This window comes from Bombus flavifrons, chromosome 1 (genome assembly GCF_040668555.2).
Source record: "Bombus flavifrons isolate JBK064 chromosome 1, iyBomFlav1_principal, whole genome shotgun sequence".
In the NCBI taxonomy this organism is placed as follows: domain Eukaryota; kingdom Metazoa; phylum Arthropoda; class Insecta; order Hymenoptera; family Apidae; genus Bombus; species Bombus flavifrons.
The window spans coordinates 1,540,872-1,553,616 of NC_138442.1; the positions used below are offsets into that span (position 1 = coordinate 1,540,872).

General features: G+C 27.2%; 3 protein-coding genes across 10 annotated transcripts in view; 1 reads left to right on the top strand and 2 right to left on the bottom strand.

Moving 5' to 3' along the window:
- The window catches only part of Cad96Ca (tyrosine kinase receptor Cad96Ca), a 76,867-nt gene that overhangs the window by 796 nt on the left and 63,326 nt on the right, over positions 1–12,745 (top strand). The window contains exons 1-2 of one of the 4 annotated variants that reach the window (XM_069121499.1): positions 5,990–6,008; positions 6,092–6,215. The exons of 1 other annotated variant lie outside the window; for it this stretch is intronic. In XM_069121499.1, coding sequence (XP_068977600.1) covers positions 6,170–6,215 — 46 coding nt within the window. In that variant the 5' untranslated portion in view covers positions 5,990–6,008; positions 6,092–6,169. Of the gene's footprint in view, positions 1–5,989; positions 6,009–6,091; positions 6,216–8,225; positions 9,455–12,745 lie in introns of those variants that run through there. 2 more of the 4 variants (XM_069121491.1, XM_069121482.1) reach the window with 2 other exon arrangements.
- Positions 137–2,981, bottom strand: LOC138184076 (non-homologous end-joining factor 1). Of its 3 annotated transcripts, none has more exons than XM_069121756.1 (5): positions 2,496–2,981; positions 2,059–2,377; positions 1,828–1,984; positions 1,509–1,741; positions 137–835 (listed from the first exon to the last, which is right to left on the bottom strand). In XM_069121756.1, exons 1-5 carry the CDS (start codon positions 2,733–2,735, stop codon positions 654–656), a joined length of 1,131 nt encoding a protein of 376 aa, XP_068977857.1. In that variant the 5' UTR covers positions 2,736–2,981; the 3' UTR covers positions 137–653. The 3 variants fall into 3 exon arrangements, 2 of the variants coding, with proteins under 2 accessions (XP_068977857.1, XP_068977848.1); XM_069121747.1 differs by having other exon boundaries at positions 139–835; positions 1,509–1,744; XR_011174241.1 differs by having other exon boundaries at positions 700–835; positions 917–1,744.
- LOC138184060 (uncharacterized) lies at positions 3,107–5,652 on the bottom strand. Of its 3 annotated transcripts, none has more exons than XM_069121740.1 (6): positions 5,105–5,652; positions 4,600–4,886; positions 4,234–4,480; positions 3,827–4,004; positions 3,372–3,760; positions 3,107–3,294 (listed from the first exon to the last, which is right to left on the bottom strand). In XM_069121740.1, exons 1-6 carry the CDS (start codon positions 5,189–5,191, stop codon positions 3,169–3,171), a joined length of 1,314 nt encoding a protein of 437 aa, XP_068977841.1. In that variant the 5' UTR covers positions 5,192–5,652; the 3' UTR covers positions 3,107–3,168. The 3 variants fall into 3 exon arrangements, with proteins under 3 accessions (XP_068977841.1, XP_068977835.1, XP_068977828.1); XM_069121734.1 differs by having other exon boundaries at positions 4,600–4,977; positions 5,105–5,651; XM_069121727.1 differs by having other exon boundaries at positions 3,372–4,004; positions 4,600–4,977; positions 5,105–5,651.

Consider the following 12,745-nt stretch of genomic DNA (forward strand, 5'->3'; position numbering starts at 1 on the left):
TATTTAATAAAATAGTTATTTTTGTAAATCATATATGCAATTCATATTTCTTATTCTGAAGTAACAAATTCATATTTCATATTCCAATATGTACAATTTTACATCAAAATAACAAATTTATCGATATATAAATATACAATTGAAGTAATATCCAGAGAAAGGGCTTAAAATTCTATATATATTAATTAAATGTTATTTAATTATATTTTAGATTTTTATAAATAATTTATATATACAAATGAAGTTAATTATCATTAATTCATTTGAAATCAGGTTCTATACATACATATATCTTTTTATAATATAAATTTTGTATATCAGAAATTTTTTGTGTTAACAAAATGAGAGGAAGAAAAAAATTTTAAATAAAAATAAAAAAAGAAGATAAAACATAGTTTACTGCTTTAAAATCTGTTACTACTCAACAAATGATTGATGCAAAAAACCAATGATGTATCATATTCGTCAGTCAATATACTTTTGGAAGTAAATATAATTAAAATGAAAAATAATATCATTTGGAATTTTTTGATATTAAAAGATAGGAAAGGTTAGAAAACTGTATGTTAAATGACAAAATTATTGTCATTGTTTTGTGCAAAAGTAGGTAAAAGTAATAAGTAGAGTTAAAACCTGTAAATTAATGTTAAATATCATGTAAGTTTATGATATTCCTTAAAACATTTGCCTAAACACAAACCAGGATTATCTCTACAGCCAGAACAGTAGTAATTAGTTTCTTTCCGTAAACCATTGACAGTGCATTGTCGACACCTTTTCCGTTTTATCTTTTTATTTTCTCGTCTGGGTAACATTTCAGGTAGATGTTCAGGTTCTAGTGAAATAAGACATATATTTTTCTAGTAATTTTCAAACAAAATATTATCAATAATATTCAGACGAAAGTTTTCATCACCTCCATTATCTTGTCCTAATGTCATTCTGCTACTTTCACTATCAATTTTATTGTAATTTTCATTGCTGTCTTGCATATTATCATCATCATCATTATCATTATTTCCTATGATGATTTCTTACTTCTTTCATTTATCTTTTAGTGGAAGGGCATTTTCATTGTGTCTATAAATCTCTATGTTCCTGGTTGTCCTTTTGACATGATGTTACCTCTCTTTAATAGCGTTTTAAATACTTAATGATAACATTAATTTCATTATAAAGTGTATATGATGCATCACTGGTCGTATTGTACAAATAGCCCAGAATTTTAGGACGTACATAGTACGTCGTTGGTTTTGAACAAATTAATCTATTATAGGTACTCCATTTTGTATATATTTATTATACACACATATATATCAAGATTTTTACTATAATTAATCTTTTCTAATTTTGTTTTAATTATTGTTTAAGCTAATAAATGTAGGAGAGGAAAAAGTATTCTAAATAACAATCTTTATTAATTAGCCTTTCCTCTGAATATTATATGTATTTAAAATATTTTCTTATTTTTTTAGATATTATACTTCACAATATAAAATCATTCAAACCTTTTTTTAACTTTTTAGGCCTATGTACCATATTTGTGGTTCCTGTTTTATTCTTAGTTATTTTCTTGCTAGATGTATCTTTGCCTTGCTGTTTATTTTCAGAATGTATAAGTTCTGTGCTCTTGTGTATAAAAGTATCCTCATGTTTACACATACTGTTATCATCATTCTGAACAGAACTAATAATATTCTGCTCCATTTTGTGCATATCATCAGCATCATTAATGCTGCTACTGCTGTAATATATCAGAAATTATATAAACTTTTATTGCAACTTTTTAAATTTTCTGTAAAGAAATAATGTTTTGCTCAGTAATACCTTGTAGATTCTCTAGGAATTGTACTACATTTGTATAAATTAAGTTTATTATAAAAATTCACCATGGTTTGGAATGCATTTTTGCAATCAATAATACTTGGATTAGAAATAGTTATTTCAAACTGTTCCTCTTTAAAAGGTTTTGTTTCAATATTCTCTGTATCAGTTAACAAAGCATGAAATCTTATATCAAAATTATATTTTTAACATAATATGTCAAAAGAAACATACTTCTTATTAATTTTGCACCTTCTGCTTTATATTCAGCAATTTCTTCATCTTTCCTTCTCATTAAATCTAAAAGAAATTTGTGCTGATGAATAATTTCCATCGATGATATACATAGAGGTTTAGTTACAAAATCCCAAAAATCTTCTGATGTTCCTTTTGTTAAATTTAGTTCAAATTTCATTAAACAACGTTCTACTTGTACTTGCAACTCGATATGTTCCACAGTTGCATTGATAATATATTTTGACATATCGTTCAAAATATTTAATATAATGTCATTATAATCAAGAGCTTCAATATTTAAAAGTCGATTTAACTTCTAGAAAAAATAATTAAATGGAATTTAATTCATCTCGTTTCATAATAAATAATACATTAAAATTACTCAGAATGTAATATAATGTTATAAAGTACATATTGCATAGATATATAATTACCCGACATCTATCCAAAATAATTTCTTTTGTCAATGTGTCAATCCATATTTCAATAAGATTAGTTAGGAAAACTTTAATTATGTCATCTTTTTGTGTAATAGAAACCATGTAAATATCATTATTTATTTTTATGTTATTCCATGTATTGTGTTGTTTATATTCATCAGAAATCATGCTGTTTGTTTTTATTGATAGAGTAATGGAAAAGATTAGAATATCTTTAGAAAATTGTTGAAGCATAAATCATAATGCGTTTTAACGTGCAAAAACATAACCTATCTTGCTGTATCAAATGTTTCAGTTTCTTCATAAATGTCTGTACTTAAATTAGAGTTTTTCCGTTCTAATAACGTACATTTTTCTATACATTACATACTATAAATACTCGTATGTTTCTTTTTACTTGATAAGATTTAAATACATTTTGCACTATTACATCCACCAAACTATCGTAAATATAAATAGCAAAATATCTATATTTATATGCATAGTGTATACATATACAAAAACAGATAAAAACTACGCAAGAAATATTAAAGAATAATATTTACTAAATGTAAAAATAAATAAAAATTAACTAAAAGTACTAAAATTAGAGGAAGTAGAACAAATTTAAAATAGTATAAAAATATTTATTACATAGGAATATATCGAGATATGAAAAATAGAAAAGTTACACATTTTTTTTACTTTTTTTTACAATTCGGATATTAACTGTATGAAACTTTGTATTCGATATATTGTTAACTGTGTTATAGTTAATAAATTCTCCTTGTTTAATTTTGTTTTTCGCGTTAGCCTGTAATTAAAAAGTGATAATTATAAATTATAATTACGTTACAAGTTTCGTTTCCAAAATTATATTATTGAACAAACCATTTGTTGTGATTCATAAGGAAAGATAGACAATGTTTTATTTTTGGATTGTTTCGATTTTGAAATTTCTTTCCAATTAGTAAATGTAACTGGACTATGGTTTTTTAACTTTAACTGATTTGTGTAATGTTTATCATCACTGAATCTTTCGACTATGCCATGTTTATGTATGTCATCACGTTTTTTTAATTTGGGGGTTAACGATTCTTTTGATGTTTTTTTCTTTCTCATCATTAAATGATTACAAATTGAAGAAATACTAGATGATGTTGAATTTGAAGTGTTTGTTTCCGCATTCCTTCGCTGAATGGACGTGTCTTGTTCGTATTTTGATTTCATATTTCTCTCTTCAAGTGTTAGATGACCTTTATCCAAGATTCGTGTTTTTGCTACATACATATGCATAAAACTTTTATTTTTGTTTAAATTTGTTACAAAATAATTGTAATAATTACAATTTTTACTGTGCAATTCCTTCGTAATATATTTACTTTTGCATAATGTACTGTCAAAATCCTTAACAACTTGCTCAGTCATACACTGGGTTTCAGCATTACTAAAAAGTCTCAATTTTAAACAGAGATTACCTTTACTATCTACATACTGAGATGCTATTGCATGTTTTGAAGCTGCCTATAAAATATAATGACATATATAAATTATTTTTCTGTATTTTATATGAATTAAACATTCACAAGTTAAGAGAGTTAAGTTATATTTAAAAAAAAATCTAATACAAAAATAGTTATATACACACATTATTGCTTATATAAGAGTTTTATGTATATTTTGTGTATATTACTTTTATTAAGTGTATATAAGAATTATAAATTATATAACAAAGTATTTACAAATTACATACCAAATTTTTAAGAAGGTGATGCTTTCTTTGATTTTTCTTTGGTAAATAACTTAATATATCTTTTGTATATGTAGTTATTCTATTTGCAATATCAGTTAAATCATTGTATTCTTTCTTAAGATGCTTAATCAGAGTTTTTGTTTGAGGAAGTTGTATTTCAAAAGTATTCTGCTTTAAAAGCATACATGATACACCTACATCTTTTACCAAAACTGCATCAGGGTATTTGCTATCACTTCTATTGCTCCTATAAATAAATAAATAAATATATATATATATATATATATTTATAGGCATTAGTTATATATGTACCTAACAATTAAAGTAAATAGTTAAATATAAACAAAATATAATAACAGGTGTAACCTATAATAGGGGAATTGGCAGGTATCATTAATTGTAGAATTGCACATCTTATCAAAAACATTATTTTCCATTAAAACTGTGTGTCTGTATGCATCTTTATTCATACTATTAGTGGAATTATAATTCGATACACCCATTAGAGCAGTTTGATTAGTAGCATTTCTTTCTGGTATTGTGGAAACGAAACTCGTAGCAGGTTCTCCAGAAATAGCAGAATGTTTCTTCATTTGCGGTATAATGTTAATGGATGCATCTCCTGCTTCCGGAGAAGCAATAAGGACACCCATCTCAAAGTGATGATTAGTAAATTATCCAATAATTGTTAAATTACATATAAATATCAGTTTTACCATATGTATAAATTTATATCTCTCAATACTGTGTATGTATATCATAAAGAAATAAAAAAAATGTTAATAAACTGATTTACAATAAAACGCTATATATACATAGTAGGTAACCAAATAAATAATAGTAGCATAATAAAAATAGCATTATAAATTACCGAAACTCTAAATCTTCTTTGTCCCATTACTGAAAAACACAGGCATGTGTAATGTTTGTATCTCTGCTGGTTTTTAGAAACATCCATTACATTACAAAATCTCAAAGTTACCAATTAATTTTGAGACTTTAACGCCTGAAGAAGGTTATGTTTATATCGTTCAAAATGTATAACAAAATAAAATCATATTTTTTACAGGATTAAGAACATAATTGCTGTGTTCACATTGATAGTACAATTGGGAATTAACGTAACTAATATACTGTATAGTGTATAGAAAATGTAAGTCTTTTTGCTTAATAAGAATTTATAGCAATCGTAATAGACATATATTACTGATAAAAAAGAGAAAATGGTGTATTAGTAAAAAACTTCCTACAATGTATTTAAATAGTACTTAGTATTTAAAACTTTAAATAGTAATTTCTCACTGTAAAGGAGCACATATAATGACAAACTACATGTTATCTTTTATATATTATGATTTTTCAATGCACAATTCCAATTTTGGTTGGCTTAAGATATGTTTTAGTTTCTTTATAAAAGCACAGCTATAGGATCTTGCTGATTTATAATATTGTATATTTTCTTAGGTAACATTTCTTCGTTGTAGGAATGAAAATTATTTTACTTTTATATTTACTTTAAGACTGTGAGGTTTACAGCTATTTTTTTTTAAGTTATATATTCTTGCATATAAAACAATATTTATATTTACAGTTAAAATTAATTTTTAAATCAAGTTTAAATATATTTATATAATAATATATTATATAATTGTATATTAACGAAACTTTATTTTGAAGAAAGAGAAGTGCTTTTCGAAAAATGTAAAAAATACATGACATTTATATATTTCTAGAATATTTTGTTTAATCGACTCCTGATTACTCATACAATATAGGTATTCATTTACTACATGGCTTACTACATATAAAAGTCGTTCTATCTTCTTTGATTAATTTAATTACTGCCTGTTGAATATAGACTTCAGGACTATGGTCATATAAACAAATCTGGACTCTCGTTAGGGGAAACCAGTCTGTCTATTGAGCCGAAGAAATCATGATGGAGAGCAAGAAAAGATCTCGTTCTGCGACATTGACCATAGGTGAGAACTGATGAATGATCGTATGCACGATCGTATAAACAGGTCTCAACACCCACTAGGGAAAACTGTCCGAAAATTAAGTCCTAAAAAACCAACATTGAAGACAATAAAGTTCTCGTTCTTGCGAGACAGACAAAGAGTGTCTCTATCTGACACTTATAGCATATCACGCATGCGCAAAACGAGAACTTTCTTGCTTTCCATGTTGATCTTTCGCAACTAGTCACGATTGAATTTTCGGTTGGTTTTCTCTAGGTTTTAGTACATGAGTGTCGAGACCTGCTTACATGATCGTCTTTGAGACATTTATAGTATCTATGTATGTGTATAATATGTACGTATCATGCATGCGTAGGACGAGATCTTTTCTTCCTCTCCATCTTGATCTTCTTCGATCCAAAAAACAGACGGTTTCGTCAATGTTTTCAGTATAGAAGTGCCCAGAACCAGAAGTTTATATTACCGTGTGCAGGACGGAATCTTAATTAAAGCAGTGTTTATCCGTGACAGAAAATATAGCATGTCAACAACCTATGCAACATTTTAAACGTTAACGCCATTTAATATAATATTTAACATTTGTATATATTGCCCTATTTTTCTATATGATAGGAATATGTTATTTTAAGTTATATGAGACTAAACAAAAAATTGTGAAGCTATTAAAATATATTGTAAAATATTAAGAAAAAAATAAGTAATGAAAGTAAACACATACAACAATAACAGTACCCATTTAATTGTGATTGGTTGGTGCGTTATATCTGTAACTACCTGGGTAGGTGACTTCCAGGAATTACTGACTGTCTTTCTTTCTGTGAATCGCTCGTCTTTCAATAAATTTCGAGTTGGAGTGAAAAGCAGTGAGTGCTAATAAGATATGTTAAAGACAGAACTACGGTGTGGCCACCGCTAAACAATTTTTGTAGTAGAATTAAATAAATTTTATTTTTCTTTTTTGAATCTATCATACATTTATATATCTCTACAAATTTTTAGACTGTATATAAAGCAATAGATATTTTTTAAATTTTCATTACTGTTTAGGAAAAAGAGACAAATTTATTAATAATTTTAGTAATAATTAAATTTAATTTACTTCGTTGTAATTTTTCTCATGAAATCGATAGAACTTTTCACTTTATAAATACCGCATAAATAAAGTATATAAAAATTAGATCTTTTTTTAGTTAGAAATAATACTTTAATACGTCGTTTAAAATGGTTAGGAAGTCTCATTATAAATATAAGAACATATTTATTAAAATGTAATATATAAAGAATCGTAAAATTATAAATATAAAAATATATAAATAGTAAAATCGTATACGTATACGTGTATATATAGAATAATTGATTTAATTATTAAACTTATTAATAATTTTAAATCACATTTTTTGCATCACAAATAAAAAATATGTTTTCTTTAATAAATCAATCATTCAATTCAATTGTCTGTTTGAAATAGGTCATAAATTTTTAAAGTATTTATTAAATACACATGCATTGTGTATACATTTAGTATTGAACTTTTTGTACTATATATTACAATGAGCTTTTCTCGCATTATATAAAACTGACAATGAATTAAAAACGTGGTATCACATAAAACTTAAAGAAATTTCAGAAATATTAATACTGCTTCAAATAAACCATTTTACCTGTCATTTCAATCTACTAAAAATTTATTTTCACAACTTAGAAAGCTAACTTATCGAACTTTTAATTTCATTTGAAATAAATTTTAAATTTTACAAAATATTTCTAAAACAGTAATTTTTAATTAAAGATTATCCAAGAAGAACAGGGATAAAATGAATAAATCTTAACCTTTGGGATACAAAGAATGGATCAATCTTGATTTATATAGATATTTTACGTTTGTAATTTTGTAAGTTAAATTTGCGTACTATTATTTTATTAAGTTATATGAACGGTCTTACTCTTCAAATTACTTTAGTTATTATATATAAATAGGAAATTAAAATTAAATATTCCATAAAATATTCATGATAACAATAGTTCCCTAGGCTAGAATTAATCGAATTGTTTGACTAAACAACTATCGGGGGAAAAGTGCACTACACGATTCTCAAGATACTACGCCAATGGCATGCGTTCTTACAGTTTGATCGGCATGGCTGCCGCGGCACTCGTGAACAGATCGCGTCGCGCCGCAGGTAGAGTCAGTTTGATCCGCGAGCGGCATCATTGCGGAGTCGAAAGGCTCTAAACGCGAACAATTTCATTTGAAAGATGCGCAAGATCGGTTCCCCAAATTTGGGTCAATGATCCAACCAGTAAACTGTCAATTCTTTTCTTAAATTTGAAATCAGTATAAAGTGATCGAGAAACCGATTGACAGGAGTATAATGTTGTCCGCGTTAAGGTGAACGAGAATCGTGATGAGCTTGGAGACGACGTTGATGCCTAATACGGCACCGATCGAGGTCGATAGATTCCAAGCGTTTTTCGAAATTCACGTCAGTGACGATTTGCCAACTGCATTCAGTGCATTCGTAATTGGTGTTTTGCTGTAGTCGTTCTAAAAACCTGTGCCGGTTAATTATCCGACTCGAGAGAAAGTCGATGGCTACTTTGCGTGCTCCGACCGGTCGACAGATACCTAACGCGGCGATTCTAACTTGGGTGAAACTTTTGAGCTGGTGTTTTCAACTTATGTGACGTTGTACTAATAAAATAAAAAATTTTAATACTTTACATTAATTAAACTAAAAAGATTCGAATTTGTAACATAAATTTCATCACAGAAACGTGTGTGTATTGCGGGTACAGGTGAAAAGTTCATAAAACATAAAAGAAATCATGTGTAAAAATTGTTTCGAGATTTTCAATGAAGGAAACGTTTGTTCTAAATAATCGAGGAATGCGTATTGTACGGATTTGCAAATGTTCCACATCGTACCTAGTGATCGGCATCAGGTATGAAGAAATCGACAAGTCATCGCAAAAAAGAATAACAACAAATGCGTTTGTATAAATGACAAATGCGTGTTTGTATAGACGCGATTGGTCGTGCAACCATTTGATAAATGTCATCGAGGGAACTAACTATCAAAGTGTTTCGGTTTACCGTGGCTCGGTTCGAGCATATCGAACCATGTATCGGCGAGTTGAATGCGGTCCCGTTGACATTTCACGTATCGTAGACCAATGTAGCGCGATGTTTGTCAGATTGACCATCGTTATTGCGGCGCTATGCCTGTGGAATGGAGTTGGTAAGAAATAACTTCTACTCATTTTACGTAATTCATCGCGATGATATATTTTAATTAGTATAGGAGTTGCATTGTGATTAGTAGACTGTGAATGGATATACTTTAGATATTTTATGTATTTTCATATGCATATTTCTAGAGATTTGTTTCATCTATTAAACATTATAACGAATTATCTTATATTGGATATTTTACATATTTTTGCACCTTTAATTCTGTTACTCTCTTTAAGTTATTTTCAACCCAATCGTATTTTTCTATCGTTAACAAATTTCCTAAATTTAAGAAAAACATGAAATGATCGTTATTGATGCGTGTAAGTTTTCATTTCAAGTTTTCGCCAGAGCTTTTATTAAAATATTAAGCTTCTTTTTGTTTATGAAGACAATAACATTGTCAAACAATGTCATTGTTAACAAAATACAATTTGGGAATTGCAATAGATAAACATTTAAGGTTAATGAAGCTTAACTTAAGTTCGATTATTTGGTCAATAATCAAAAAATAAATCTTACGGAAACTATTTCAAAAAATCATCATAATACTCTAATAAAAACATTTGCTTCAGTAGTTGGTAGGTTTTTAACAGTATAGATCATTTTGCATAACTATGATGATTGTATTCATTTGTTATTAAATATGCGAAGCAAATCGAGAATGTTTAGGTATTTTAGTGACATTAAAGCGAAGCATCATTGATCATTCGAAGTTTCGCAAACTATTTTATGTACCAGTAATTTACGGTATTTAATCGTATTTGTGGTTTTTTAGCTACGCTCTTGTAGTCTGTACTTTCTAATATATCCCGGAGAAAGCGTCGAAAGACTTCATCCAATGCACGCTTCAAACCAGCGCGAAATCAGAATGTAGAGGAATAAATTCAACGAACAAATGATATATATGTAGATGAATTAATTTGGCACTATTTCATTGTTAAAATGCAATAATAACATAATATTTAAATAACAAATGAAGATGAATATACGTCACAAGTAAATATAAAAAATTAATATTTATATTATACATAAACTGTTGTAAGAGTATAAAAAGATTAGTATATAAATAATTATTTAAAAACAGAATTAATTTAATTCACTTGACAAGAGAATTAAATTCTTTATTGGACTAGCTAGCTACAGAAAGTTCCACACACATATTACACAGACAATATTTTTTTTATTTATTAAATACATTTACAAATGTTACTATGTTATATACTATGCTATTTTTAAGGCAAGTATAGTAAACAGGATAATATGTATGCTTAAGGCATATTCTACAGGATGCTGCCATGTGTCCATTGGCAATAAATTCGTTACAGCTTTCAACTTATAATAGAAATTCTCAACTGTTGTTCCGAGGAATATTGTGGCTTGAAACAGCATATTATAATGTGTGTCACAGAATATTGGTACGTTGTGAAATAATAAATATGAGTTGTCATCTTATGATGATAACTGTGACAAACTTATCGTTCATGTTTATGATGATGTCTCGTAAAAAGATGAAGCAAGTATTATTGACTTCGTTGAATTTAGTCAAAATGATTTTACGCTATATATATTTAACTATAGACAAAGTTGGATCTGTGATTAATTTTGAATCAAATGTTTAGTTCTTTTCTTATTTTTTATATAAATAGTTCAATTTTATTAATTAACAAATATTTTGTTTCAAGCGTTATCCTTTAAAATATTTATTTGTTTTATCATTGATACATTAGATTGATAATGTAAATGTTATTTTTCAATCCTATCGAAAGTTATATTCACGATATATGATTATATTTGTTTGCTATTCTTCTTAATTTCTTTTTATTCTGTTTAGCTTTTTTCCCTTCTTGCTTCAACGCTAAACGAAAGTTGTGAAATACATCAGTTTTCTTTCGTGTCTTGATTTTCGAGAAAATTTTCGAAAGTTTGTGGGCGTGTACGCGTGAAATTGCTTAGTGATTCTCCGGATCTTTTTGTATTTTATCTTATAAAAATGTAACTCTTCGTAATAAAAATAATAATAATAATAGTAAAAAGGGATGAAGTTTCAACACTAGAAACAAATCTATATTACTGTATAATAGTGATTCCTGGAAGATAAGCTTCTTTTTTAATTATCGAAATATTTACAAATTTTGGATACTTTTTCTTTTTTAAACTCGAAATTCTTGAACATAAATTTTATGTCATCCTGCCGTTTGAGTACGAAGACTGTAAAATTTTAAGATTAAAGTAAATTTTAAGACTTTAAAATATTTTTTAAAACTATTCTATTCCAAAGAGAAGAACGACTACGTTTTCTCTTCCACTAGAAACCACATTTCATAATATTTTCCTTTCTAGTCATATGCCGAAGTAGACTCTACATCCTATTTTATTTGATTCTCCTTAGTTTTAGCACAAAATATATTTCTTATATCATAAATGGATATATTAGAAATATTCCATTAAAGATATGTTATTTGTTACGAAAATATAGAAATTCATATAAATCATGAACAGGTTTATCGAGAATGTGAACCAATTGGACTGAAATGTAGAATCCTTCTCAAATACTAAAGAGTTAATACATATCTAAATATTGAACCAAATTTACTTTTTCGGATAGTTTTGTAAAGAAGACATAATGCTAGCAATAATATAAATTGATAATAATATAGAATACACATAGAAAACATAAAATAAGATTCTACCGAAAATAAATATATTTATCATTTAGTTAATTCGTAATTAAATAAACAAAATTTGATAGAATCTATATTTAATATAAACAATTTTATACACATACTGAATTTTATTAAATTTGTTTTATATGATAAATTTTACAGTAAGATTATAACGTAAGTTTATAAAGTAAATTTATAAAGTTTTATATTGACATTGAGTTTTTCTACATTTGCCTTGTATAATAAATTTTGCAGAAAGGTATAAAATTTATTAACATTTCTATATCTAGGCGTGAAAGGCTTATCATGTCGAAAGATAAAATTTCTCATATCGATAGAACTTGCAATATGCCAATTGCTTTCTGCATTATATTTGGTCTGTAGATTGTTTATCCAGATACGCATTGCTTTATATAATAAATTTTGCAGCAAGGCATTAAATCTATTAAAAATTATTTATTCATGAAAGATCCAATATTGAAAGATAAGATTCTTCGTGTCGATAGAATTTGTAATACTCTAACTGCATTCAACATTGTGTCTAGTCTCCAAGGTATTTAGCCAGGTATACACGTTGCACCTACGCGACATTCCTTTCGTATAGCATTAAGTTGCCGTCTTCCACACAAGAT

What these genes read in the sequence shown, in the direction of transcription:
- LOC138184076 (XM_069121747.1), bottom strand. Translation starts at nt 2,735, where the DNA reads ATGCTTCAACAATTTTCTAAAGATATTCTAATCTTTTCCATTACTCTA. An exon ending in TTATTTTGGATAGATGTCGG is followed by an intron (nt 2,378 to 2,495) that starts GTAATTATATAT and finishes TATTTTTTCTAG; the next exon opens with AAGTTAAATCGACTTTTAAA. An exon ending in AGGTGCAAAATTAATAAGAA is followed by an intron (nt 1,985 to 2,058) that starts GTATGTTTCTTT and finishes TAACTGATACAG; the next exon opens with AGAATATTGAAACAAAACCT.
- LOC138184060 (XM_069121740.1), bottom strand. Translation starts at nt 5,191, where the DNA reads ATGGATGTTTCTAAAAACCAGCAGAGATACAAACATTACACATGCCTG. An exon ending in AAAGAAGATTTAGAGTTTCG is followed by an intron (nt 4,887 to 5,104) that starts GTAATTTATAAT and finishes CATCACTTTGAG; the next exon opens with ATGGGTGTCCTTATTGCTTC. An exon ending in ATCACCTTCTTAAAAATTTG is followed by an intron (nt 4,005 to 4,233) that starts GTATGTAATTTG and finishes TATATTTTATAG; the next exon opens with GCAGCTTCAAAACATGCAAT.